The sequence below is a fragment of the Poeciliopsis prolifica genome, unplaced genomic scaffold, assembly GCF_027474105.1.
Source record: "Poeciliopsis prolifica strain line A6 unplaced genomic scaffold, Auburn_PproV2 SCAFFOLD042, whole genome shotgun sequence".
NCBI lineage: Eukaryota > Metazoa > Chordata > Actinopteri > Cyprinodontiformes > Poeciliidae > Poeciliopsis > Poeciliopsis prolifica.
Genome location: NW_026562417.1, coordinates 3468513 through 3480849, shown reverse-complemented (window position 1 = coordinate 3480849; position 12337 = coordinate 3468513). Strand labels below are relative to the sequence as shown.

The 12337-nt window shown below is 40.9% G+C and overlaps 1 protein-coding gene across 3 annotated transcripts; it reads left to right on the top strand.

The window, feature by feature from the left end:
• The first annotated feature begins 3976 nt into the window (after positions 1 to 3976).
• On the top strand, positions 3977 to 9354 carry LOC129376107 (uncharacterized). 3 transcript variants are annotated; one of them, XM_055055576.1, is made up of 6 exons: positions 3977 to 4050; positions 4144 to 4220; positions 4971 to 5096; positions 5179 to 5247; positions 8215 to 8310; positions 8761 to 9354. In XM_055055576.1, exons 2-6 carry the CDS (start codon positions 4179 to 4181, stop codon positions 8836 to 8838), a joined length of 411 nt encoding a protein of 136 aa, XP_054911551.1. In that variant the 5' UTR covers positions 3977 to 4050; positions 4144 to 4178; the 3' UTR covers positions 8839 to 9354. The 3 variants fall into 3 exon arrangements, with proteins under 3 accessions (XP_054911551.1, XP_054911553.1, XP_054911552.1); XM_055055578.1 differs by having other exon boundaries at positions 4006 to 4050; positions 4152 to 4220; XM_055055577.1 differs by having other exon boundaries at positions 4015 to 4050; positions 4123 to 4220.
• The last annotated feature ends 2983 nt before the right edge of the window (positions 9355 to 12337 follow it).

The window sequence follows — 12337 nt, the reverse complement described above, 5'->3', positions numbered from 1 at the left end:
ACCCAAGCATTTGTCTGTCTGTCTGTCTGTCTGTCTGTCTGTCTGTCTGTCTGTCTGTCTGTCTGTCTGTCTGTCTGTCTGTCTGTCTGTCTATCTATCTATCTATCTATCTATCTATCTATCTATCTATCTATCTATCTATCTATCTATCTATCTATCTATCTATCTATCTATCTATCTATCTAGAGTGGGTAAGGACTTTACTTTAAAAGGTCTGCAGAGGCCAAGCTAGGCTTCATGATTATTCATTGAGACATTTTTAAAAAAAGACAAGCTGAAGACTTTTCAACCTGGCCAAATATGGATGCAGTTCTCTCCTGCTGGAAGCCATTGCTTTTAAAGACAATCCTCAAATCCTGTTCAATCCTAATACCCTGATGATGTCTGGATTTGTGGCTATGCTATATGAAATGAACAGGATGGATGTTGGCACTAAGACTCTTGTTGTTATGGCGGCTGACTTATAGGATTTTCAGCATATGCTAAAGCTGACTTAGTTTTTTTTTTTTTGCTCTGCTGCTGCAGCAGCAGTGTGTGTGTGTGTGTGTGTGTGTGTGTGTGTGTGTGTGTGTGTGTGTGTGTGTGTGTGTGGTGTGTGTGTGGTGTGTGTGTGTGTGTGTGTGCAGGTCTTTCCCACTGAATGTTTCTGACTTGTTTTCACTTTCACAAAGTGCTCTGAAGTTCCCCGGAGGCTAAAACGGCGTCAGCTTTCGTTTTCCACGCCGGCAAGTCAAGCTTTAGCTTTAGCTTCCCAGGTTGCACACAAGTGACAAGCAAAAGGACAATAATCGAAAACAAAAAAATGGTTAAAGCTCGATATGGACCTAAAAAAAACAATACAAACTGGAAAAAAAAAAAAAGAAATGTGAGTGATTAGAGGGTTTTCAGGTGATACTGTTTCATTTCAGTCAGTTTGTGCGTGAGCAGAACGCCGGGGGCAAAAAGCCACGGCAGAACAACTGAAGCGTGCATAACACCACAGCCAAGAGGAAAAACACAGAAAAAAAAACATATTCTTATTTTTCTTTGCTTTCTGTGCCGGGCTGCGCTACACTCAGACTCGTTGCCATAGCAACTGACTTACAACAGCTCACCTGACATATCAGGACTCAACACCAAAACACATTTCCCAAACAAAGGGAAGATGAGTTCATTTTAAACACCCGCTCTACTGATGATGTCAGAGACTGATGCATACAGAATTGTTTTAATGTTACAAATAGTGAGAGAAGGCCTACAACTGTAACTGTTAAACAAGAAATAATGACAAAAACTTTCCTCCTGCAGCACAAATGCACACACTCCGATAAATCCGATTCCACAACAGCTGCTGCTTCACAGTGTGCCGGGAATTCCTTATGTTTTTACACTGAATGAATCCCTGAGCGCTGATTTATGTAGCATCTCCAATGCCCCTGAAAACCTACTTTGCATGCTGCAAATTGTTTTTACAGAGATGTGAACGGTGTTGTACGATTTAACCTCTCAAAGCTGGGGCTCTGTGTGTTTGTTTAAAAAAAAAAAAAATTGCAGAGAACTCGTTGAAACCCAAGGATCGTTCGGATTATTTATTCTACGCGTCAACTCCGACAGGACTGGTCACGCCGCCGCCGCTGTGCAGGACCGCGAGACATGTCTGAGCCCTCGGCCTCGGCGAGGAGAGATGGTCTCAACAGAAGCCGCGCTCCCACAAGCATTTGACTAAATGTTATTTTAGTCGCTGCTCAAGCAGAACCTTGACCTGGGAGCCAGAAATAGTCCGTTGTTGGCTCTCGCTGCTCGGACGCCCCAGTTTGGTCATAAAACTCTGTGTTTATCTTTTCTTCCTTATTATGAACTTTATCTTTCAATCAAAAAAACAACAACACTGGCCTCACGCTTGTCTCACCAAAATAGATGACATTAACTTTGTTTTGACATCTATTTGACGCCACATTATTTTTCCTCCTAGTTTGCTTTACAGTTCCACTTTTAAAGCTTAAATATTATATTCAGCTCTTTACTAAAGGTGCATTTGATGTTTGTAGATGGATCTACAGTTGAAACTAGATCTTCACATCTAAAAAGACAAACATCTTTCTCACTGTTTCACATTCAATTACACTAAACCTTACGTGATCTTTTTCTACGATACAGATCTGGGTGTGAACTTACAGCAAGTTTCACCTTTTTTCCAGCCACAAAGTGCATTTTATAGTACAATCGAGTGACACGTTAACTTCAGTTGTTATAAAAATGCTACACATATAAAGTGTGGCGTGAAAGAAATTTGACTGCAACTTAGCGCCTTGTCTCTTTAAAAACTCCTACTGTCTCTGAAACTCCGCCTCCAGGAAGTCATCACAACATGGCTCCTCCTTCAGGAACGCTTTTTAACCAGCGTTGAACTGATAAGTGTCAGGTTAGTGGTGGGAGGGAGCGCGCTGCGAAATGTCGGCTTGGAAACTGAGGAGGAGCTCCGTCTCGAAGGCGGGGCTACGTCCACCAAGGCGTTTACCACGATAGCCATGGGACATGGAAGGCTTTCTCCAACATCCAGGTATGTTTTAGATGAAGAGGGAGTAACACTGTAACACGATTTTAAATAATACTGCCCCCTTAAAAAAATCTGGTTTATCAACAATCACAGATCGCCCCAAACATCATTACATCATTTTATTGGTTCTATTCTCATTTGTATTTGTATTTTTTATTTATTTATTTTTACTGTTTAACTTTTGGTAGTTTATTAATTTCCATTATTCTTTCACTTTAGTTAGTAGATGTTACTAGTTCAGCTACTTTGTGGATATTTTACCTGGAAGTTTGAATTATTGTTTTGCTAATAGCATTACCTAAGCTAAGATTTTATAATCAATACCTGAAGCTGAACTGTGGATTATTTTCCTGAGGAATTGGGACAAAATTTCATATTTTATGAATCTTGTTGAAAGAAATTCTACCATTCTGGGTTTAAGACCCTTTTTAGGTAAAAAAAAAATATATATATATATTTTTTTGCATCGTCACATCTCTTCTGGAGATAAATGCAGGAATTTTTGCAGGCATGTACATGAATCTATGTGTTTCTCATGAAACGTTCATCAGATAAACTTTGCAGGTTGTCTGTGTACATAGTGAGAGTTCAGATTAAATATTTTCTGGTCTTTGCTGGTAGTATTGCTTACATCAGTTACATCATGCTTTAGGCATTTGACCACATTTACTTTGAGTTTGCTACTTTAAGGTTTTTACAGTGAAGCATGTCGGGTAAAACTTCCCGACATGCTAAACTTGTCCGAAGCTAATCACGACTTTTATAAAAACCAAGCAACAAACTGAGTCCAAATCCTGATCTAAAAATGTAACGTGGACAATCGACCCGGACGCACGACAGCTGGGTCAACAACAATGTCTAACAACGGCTCCTGCGCTTAGCTAAGGCATCACACACACACGTACACACACACACACGTACACACACACGTACAGACCAAGGAGAGATTGAGGTCAGAGAAGTGTCCATGCAGTCATGCCAACAAAGTATTAAAGTTATGACCCTGCTCTCTCTTTCACTTTAACTGGATCGGATTCAGCTAGCACAGTTGGATGTGACCCACCAAAGGGCCCAAACGCCATTAAGCCTCTTTCGCACGCCTCAGCTAAAAGCAATGAGAGTAATATCCAGTATGTTTTGAGTTTTCATGACATAAGCTAACTCCATTCATCTAATCTTCTACTCATGCTGGGCAGGCTCCTCCGACTCTAGTTCTCTAAATACAAACCATCTACAAAAATGTGACACTTTTTTCTTGAAGAGCTACTTTGTGAGTTCATAGCTAGGATGTTGCTACATGCCACCATAATGATCCCATACTCTCTTTTAGCCGCTTGAGTTTTGATTAGTGAACAAGTGTCACTTTTGCCACTGTGCTGTGGAAATGACCCGAGTGGAAGCAGTGTGCGGTCATCGGTCCAAAACCTTCATAAGGTCGATCAGACATCCAGCATCCACAACAGCCCAACATCAGGGAGGAAGCTTTGAGATTGTCACTTTTTCTGGTCAAACAGGTGAGCGGGTGATTATTTTTGTTTTTCTTGGGCCCAGGATTTACTCTGAATTCATTCCGCAACTTAAAATAGATTAAAAATCACCATTGTCAGCGTAACAGGGGACCGTATGACCATCTGCTGCAACGATGACTCATGTGAAACGATTCCAAAGTATCCCCATGTCTAAGGTGAGTGAAGTTCAACTTTAACTCATATGAATTCTGCTTTAATCCTGTGATGTCTGTGCAGCAGCTACTTGCCGTGGCTTTACGTACAACAGGAGAGATTGAAGATGTCGTTTATTTTGTTTGTATATAGTTTTAAGATAAAAGGTGAAAAATTGTGATTAACTTCTGATGCTGCAATTAACTTGATTAAAAAATCTAATCACCACCAATACGATCAAATAAAAATTCATTATTAAAGAAAAACAATCTTACCTCTGCATTTTGAACTTTCTATAGCAAGTGGCTGTGCTGCGTTTCAAATATTTTATATTCTTTTTAGAATCTCAAAAATGATCACGGCACAAACAAATTTTGCTGCGGCACAAACGTAGCACAGTTGACTGGCTCTGCAGTTTGTTCGATTTTTTTTGTAAATGAATACTGACTGGTTGACCTTTGATGACCTCTGGACACATTTTTTGATGTTTTTTTTTCCCCAAATGATAGGATAGCTCAAACACAAAAATCTGCTGCACAAATGCAACACAAATGTTTTGACACCAATTTCCATTCATTTGAACAAGGTCAGGGGGTCCAACCTATAGGAGACATTTCACTTTACTTGTTTTTGGCTGATGCCAGACCCAGCATTCAATGCCAAGTCTGGCACTTCAACGATGCCAATGCCACACCCACCATTGGCGTCATTGAAGTTGCATTTTGAGACGTTTGGTTGGTTGGTTCTGAAGCAAGTTGTCTGCCCGATTCTAGTCAATGAGGGGTTTGTGTAAAGAGGAGGACTACGCATTTCTGGGAGCGTCAGGAAGCTCGAGCAGAGGTTCCCCGGAGGACCGGGGAGCTTTGGAGGAAAACTGGAAAGACACAAAGGTGGCGAGGGTAAGAGAAACGACAGCCACCAACCAGGACATGAAATGTTGCCATGTTGACGTTTCTGATTGTCCATGTTTGCGTGCGTCAGGCCCGCCGGCGCTTGGAATGGGAACAGCAGGAAAAAGAACGACTCAGAGCAATAGAAGACAGCAAGAAGGTTATCAAAAACACACACACACACACACCACCCACCCACACACACACACACACACACACAAAACAAGTCAGTACATCTGTAAAAGCAAACAGTATTTATTTCCAAACTTTGGCTCAACTTAGAGGCTTCAATTATAAAGTGAAATGAGCGAAACCTTGACAGCTTATTTATCATCACCGGCATGATGATAGACCACATACTTTGCCAAGTCTCACACACAGGTTGCATGCAGCAGCTGAGCAGTAGTAACTCAAGCTCATGGGTGTAATGACAGATCACTCTGGCCGTCGGCGCAGTTAGTAGATTGCCAGGTTGTTGGGGAGGCAGAGTTTGGACTGAAGCCCTTATCAGAAGCTTCCTGTTAATAACTGGTTTGTAAGGAGATCACTGTTGCCGTCAGGACCAACAGTGGGAACAAATTTTATTTTTGGCAAGCGACGTGAGTGAACCGGATCGGTTCTGTGACTCGAACAACAGGAAATGGGTTTATTAACACAGGCTTAGTGAGGATTGATCCAGTGACTGCCTCACCAGGTATCATTTAATATTTTGGTCTACCCGTTGTAAAATGCAAAAGTCTTACATTTAAGCGGCTGAAACTTGCAGAACCCTTCATTAAGCTAGCACTGCTTTAAAACTTCAACTAGAAAGCTGCAAGGAGGCTGTCAGGCTTTTTAAAGTGGTTTATTATCAGACGTCTCTGAGGATCTGAGCCCAGCCCAGGTGATTTAACCAGTCGACAAGAAGGAGCAGGCTGAACGATCCGGCGGCGGTGGAGTGAACTCGCACCGAAGAGTGTTAATGACCCGTCCAGGTTTGCTTCACAGCTGCCGGTTAAATCAGATTCAGTCCCATGGAAAGATAACTCTGGCCCACAGTCAAGTCTTATCAGTAGTTCGCGCCTGCATAGACGAACTCACACGAAGCAGCGGCGGGAACACATTTGGCACGTTAGGGGAAAAAAGGAAATCTTTTTTTCACGCGTGTTCGGCGTGTGGATTCAAACAAAATAATATACACACTTGCCAAAACAGATGGTCACCGTCACGGACGTGGAATGTACACATACAAAAATACAGCTGTGAAGGCCTCGTTTTCTGACAGGAGTCCGTTAAACCGGCGAGGGATCCGGCCTGCTGCTGCCATCAATGTTTCTGCTCAGGTCTCAAATGAAATACAGACATTTACCCTCATAACAAGGTCTGTGTACTTTCTGTTAAACTCCCACCTAAACTTTTAGTCATGCACTCTCTTTCTAATCACGAGAAATCTAAACCAGATTTGTACAGGCGCAAATTATTGGAACTTCAGGGATTTGGCAAAACCTCAGACTCCCAAATACAGACCTAATGTAACTAGAAATGCACTTTTAAGGTTAGTTAGAGGAATAATCTGTTTCAGAAATGAGAAAACAAAATTTCACCAGCCCTCTGGAGAAGAGAAAAATGAGTAAATATTGCATATTCATACAGCTTTTTATTATGCCACAAAGTAGGTATGAAGGTAGATAGATGGGGAGGAAAGTAGGTAGATTGGCTGGTTGGTTGAGCGTTCACCGGTATCTGGATACCGGTGAACATCTTTCGATTGCATGACCTAAATCCTAAAAGTTAAGATTTGTTTGAGAAATCCTTTAATCTCCCATGGCAACCATTCAGCTGTGCAAAACTCCTGGGTGGACCGAGCGACGCCTTCAAGTAAATTCCGTAAATGCCCCAGCAAGAAGGTTTTATGCGTTACGCAGATGATACTTTGAATTTATCTATTAATCTGCAGCCGTGGTGCTTTTTTCTCTTCTCAGTTCTGAAGCTAAATCAACGTCATATACATGAACAGATTGGACAAGTTAGCTTTATTACACATGGAGAATAAGTTCTACTGGCAAGAGTAACACTCAAGTAAGTGCTTGTGGATGTGGAGGTTTGCCTGATTTCACCTCCTCCACATGTGTGTCAACTCGCCTTCCGCCTTAAAGTGACAGATATTTGAGCTAAATGTCTCCCTTGCTCACATCAACTTCCTCCACCCGCTACAGCTGTTGAAACACCCGCGCACATACACACAAGTACGCAGCATGACAGAAATGTTAATCGATGGCAGGCCAAGGTCATTTGGAGCAATCGCAACCGGCCGTTTCACATGTATCCATGTCAAGACCGTCTATACAGAAGGAGAACATATTTCCAGTCCTCTCTGTCTTTTACAACTTTTCCTGAAAAGCACACAAACAGAAGGGAACCGGATCCACGAGGGAGCAACGTGAGGTCAGGGGTAAACCGCCAGCATTCCCAGCACTTCTCAAGACACATCAGTCTGGGAGCGCGGGGCGAAGCAGGACGTGTTTGCTGACTGTCAACCCGAGGAGACTGGCATCGTCTACAAGCATCACCCAGAGTCTTGAAGTCTTGAAACATTGAGTGTGGTTGGTGTGGTTACATCAGCAACCAAAGCATACAGTAAAAGAAAACTGACTTGGAAGGGTGGATGGACAACAAGACAATGTAACCATCGGCGATCGGCCAATACATGCAAATCTAACTGATCTTATCCAGCTTGTCAAAGGTCTAAAGATTAATCTCGGTCCTCTTTTGGTCTGGCAGTCCAACAGGTCAATGTCTGCATGTATACCATAGTAACTGCACTGTTGCCAAGTCAACAATTTTTTTTGATATATTTAGCCACGTTCCACACTAGAAAATCCAAATCAGCCAAGATTGCAATCGGTGATCAGACTTTTTACAGATAACTGCAATCGGTCCAACTTAAAAGCCAAGAAAGTGCCAGGAAACCAATGAATATAAAGTCAATATATATGCACCTTAGTGCCAACTTAAAACACGTTGCACAAAGAAAAGTCATTTTGATTCAATCACACAAACATTCCAACTGATCTTTTTTAACAGTGCATTCAGCAGTTCATCACCGTTGACTGTTTGAACTGGTGCGTGTGTGAAACTGGTGTTTCAGGAAAGAGAGCAGCAGTGGAGGACGCACATAGCAGAAGTGACGTCCAGCCAGGAGAAGACTCTGCAGGACAGACGGACGAGACTCCGCGACTTCAGGGTGAGAGACGAATGGAAGGAACCAAATCCAACAAACAGAAAAGTCTGATTTATTTCGTTGGTTCAATAAGATGACAGGCTGGACAGGAAACAGGCATATTGAAAATATGAACCGTTTCTTTGATGGAGCTTAAAACAAGAAAAGAACAGATCAGTGAGCTGAAGAGACTTTTTCTTCACATTTCAATCTGCCTCTCGTCTCTGACTTTTTTATTTTTCTCCTTTTCTTGTTTCCCTTTTATTCAGAGTTTTCCACCCAAAATAAAAATAAATAAAAAAATCTGACATTTTCAGGACCAGGACGTTTCTGAGTCTGAAAAGTCAAAACTCTGTGTTGGTTTGAGAAACACTGCAGCTTGTTGATCTGTTTTCTCTGATTATCTTTGCTATTCCGCTTTATCCTTTAAAATAAAATCCCGTGATTTCTCAGCTCTCCCGTTTGGTCCTTCAGGAGTTCCAGAGGAAGGTGTTGGCGGAGGAGGAGGGGATGGAGGGCGCCGCCGTCCACCAGCTCGTCACCAGGAAGTAGACGCGTCCCAGGGCACCGGGGCAAAGGCGTGAAGGGTTTCTTTACGAGTCGTAGCTATAACTGTGTGATGTAAGCATAAGGTTAGAATGTACAAGTTTCCGTATGGCGCTTCACTGATGAGACATGAAGCTATTGTATTCATGTTATGCTGACAAAATAAAGATGTGGCAATAGATCCAGTTTACAAGGTTTATGAGCTTTCAAAATACAGCAAACTAAACGTTTATACCGTATGTATTTGTGTTTTCCAGGCACATAATTCCATTTTATAGCACTATAAACGTGACGTCCAGCTGTTACTGTGTATATCAAACACAACTTAAAAGAGATTTGACTTCATAATTTAACTCCTTGAAATTGGGCCTCTGTCTCTTTAAGAAGCTCCTGCTCTTTCAGAACTCCAGATATGTTTTCAATGAGCGAATTACATTATAACATGATGGAAAGCTCAAAAATGTCAGCCTTTACAACAACTGTTCAACTGTCACTTCCTTTCTTACTTCAGAATAAAAGTCTCAAAAATATACAGAGGGCGTTTTTGTGTCCATCTTGTCGTCCATGTGTCTGTGCGTCCTTTCCTTGCTTCCTAAAATACTTCCTTCCATCCTTACTTCTGTTTCCTCTGTCCCTGATTAAACTGAGTCTTTCTTTCCTTCCTTGTGTCCTACCTCCCTTCATTACTTGAGTCCTTCCTCCTTGTCTGTGTTAGTTCCAGTTCTCACATAAAAAAAGATAAATAAAAACCAAGAATGGCAGAAATATCTACTCTATATTTTTATCTATATTTTGTGTATCATTGTTTATTTCGAAACAAGAGTAAAGACCTCAGGATTTGAGTTTGGAAAAGAGGAACATTTAAATGAATGGTGTGTCCAAACCCGTGTGGCTTGTCCCAGAGCGTGATTGAAGTGTCAGTGGTTCATGTTTCTAAACCTCAATTTAATGTCAAAATCAAAGACGAGGAAAAATCTGAGTCAGAAAATAAAAGAAAACCAACTATTAACATTCTGCGCTGCAGTCTGAGCCTGTAAAGCATTAAATCCCATTGTTTCCTCCAGCATCAGCAGTGATCAGTGTGTGATAAATGTCTAATGCACACAAATGATAAATCTATGCTGTTCTGTGTGTGTGTACGCGCAGTTCGTCTCATTCGTGTGTGTGTTTCATCGTGTGTGTTGACGGGATGCTCGTCCGCGAAACCTGAAACTTTACGCCAGCCTCAGACGAAAGACTGAATTATGTTTTTAAAGACGATCCGGATCATTTTCCGACACTTTAGTTTGTTGTGGATCCATGGAGCCAAACTGTCACTAGAACTGGTTTCATGGTTACTGCGGTCAGATTCAGTGAATTAGAAGAGTTCTGATCAGGCTGTTGAAAATAATCTACTGCCATTGATAGGGCTACACTGAGAACATGGTTTTAAAAACATTCATAAACTCATAGCTGGGAATAAACTTTATTTTTGTATCAATTTGTCTTTATCCATGTAATTTTATTGCTTTATGCTCCTTATTTTGACTTTATTCTTGTACAAAGACGTTATATATATTTATTTTTTTTAGCTTTGATCACCACAGATTCCTCGTAGTTTAAGGAGATGAACTCTGACAGGGTTTTCAAGTCACTTTATACCTGATGTGTTCTTCACCGTGAACGACGGCAGAAGCAATGGTTGATAATTCCCAACATATTCAAGCTTCGCCTCACACCAAACCGACAGACGGTGGAACGCTCCACCCGTCTGAACGACCAAGAAATCTACAAATAGGAATAAATGTCTTTGTTTTATTTCAGTTTCTAGTGTTCAAAGATGAGCCTGAGCTGAGAAAGAAAATCATTTCTGGAAGAGGTCTAGAAATACTTTGAGTGACCCACGCAGCCTGGTTTCATACTTCAAAGTTCATGTATTTGCACAGAGGGATGGACAGCAGGGCGTGTCCCAGCTGGGCTCCCTGCACTGCGGAGCGTGGGTGTTGAAGTTCCTGCTTTGTCCGCACTTCCTTTTATCCGTGGAACATGTGCCAATACACATATAGAGCACTTTTCACCTGTACTTCTGTGTGGATGTTTTATAGCTGTGTGCATTTAAGGTGGGACCTGGACATGAATCAGACTGACATTTGAAAGAACTCGTATCGGTGCGACAGGAAACGTTAAGTGGTGGTACAATAAGGTCAAGTGTGCCGAGAGACGTTACGGAACAAATGGATTATGCAAAATATAAAGTGCAAAATATAAAGTGACTTGGAGGAGACTTGAAGGCCTGTACACATTTTGTAGAGATTATAAATCCTGTTTTTAAATTATTCGTCGGCTCCAGAGTGAACCTACTTACGAGCCAAAAATATTCAGCTAGCACAGAGCTAAATATTTAGGCTAGAATTACATCTTTATCTTGTTTGCTTAATATTTCACTTCAAACACAATTTTTAGTTAAGCTAAATACTTAGCTGTCTCAGGGCTAAATATTTTAGGTTAAAGCTAAATGTGCTGGTTGTGTGCTAGATATTTTGTCAACCAAACAATTAGCTTGCTAGCTACGTATTTAGCATCAAATTAAATGCCCGGTTAGCAAGATAAATAATCAATTAGATTATGCAAAATATAAAGCGTCATAGCTTGGAACTAGCCAAACACTTAGCAATCGCACAGTTAAATATTTAGATTAGAACTAAATAGACTGTAAACTAGATATTTAGCTTTTTTTTATTGAATATTTAGTTAGCAAGTTATATTTATAGCTAAGCTAAATACTTAGCTGATTCAGAGCTAAATATTTAAGTGAGCGTTAAATATGCTGTTCGTATAGATATTTCTGTCAAACAATTAGCTTCTCAGCTAAATAGTTAGCTTCAAATTAACTGCCTGGTTAGCAAAATATTTTTCCACGAAACATTTAGCTTGTAATCTAATTTTTTAGCAAAGCTTTAAAAATTCAGCGACATATTGAGGACAGAATGAAATATTTGGATTGTAAACAAGATATTAAGCTTTGTCATTAAATATTGAGCTAAATAAACCTCTCCTGGGCGTCTTAGGACATGGTTTGATTTGATTGTAAAGAACGTAGGTTGGAGTTTAGTTTTTCCGGCTCCATCGCATGGTTATAGTAGCTCTTTGTTTTCGCCGCTCTTTCTCTAAAATGATATCAGCCCCACTTAATGGATTCCTTTAAGTTGTGTTTCTCTGTTGCACTAAGCCAGGGTGCCGGATGGAACGCTCCAATTAAAAATGAGCTTAAAGTGTTCTCTTGTTTCTACACGTCTGAGGGCCTGCTGTGTAAAAGGGGGAAAGAATGCAAAGGGTTGATAATTAGACACACGTGTCAGTCAACATGTACAAGCTCTTCTTGAGTCTTTGTGACGTGAATATTAATGTGGATATTAATGTCTGATCTATGCTGGGCAGAAAGCGCTGCCACGCCGCCAGTCGCAGAGTTAACGGATTATTAAAAAATGTCTAAACCAGAAATTGTAGATGCAGGATTTCATACAGG

Coding starts and splice junctions, on each gene's coding strand:
- LOC129376107 (XM_055055576.1), top strand. CDS start 4,179: ATGACTCATGTGAAACGATTCCAAAGTATCCCCATGTCTAAG. Junction 5,248..8,214: donor CAATAGAAGACAGCAAGAAG/GTTATCAAAAAC, acceptor CTGGTGTTTCAG/GAAAGAGAGCAGCAGTGGAG. Junction 8,311..8,760: donor CGAGACTCCGCGACTTCAGG/GTGAGAGACGAA, acceptor TTGGTCCTTCAG/GAGTTCCAGAGGAAGGTGTT.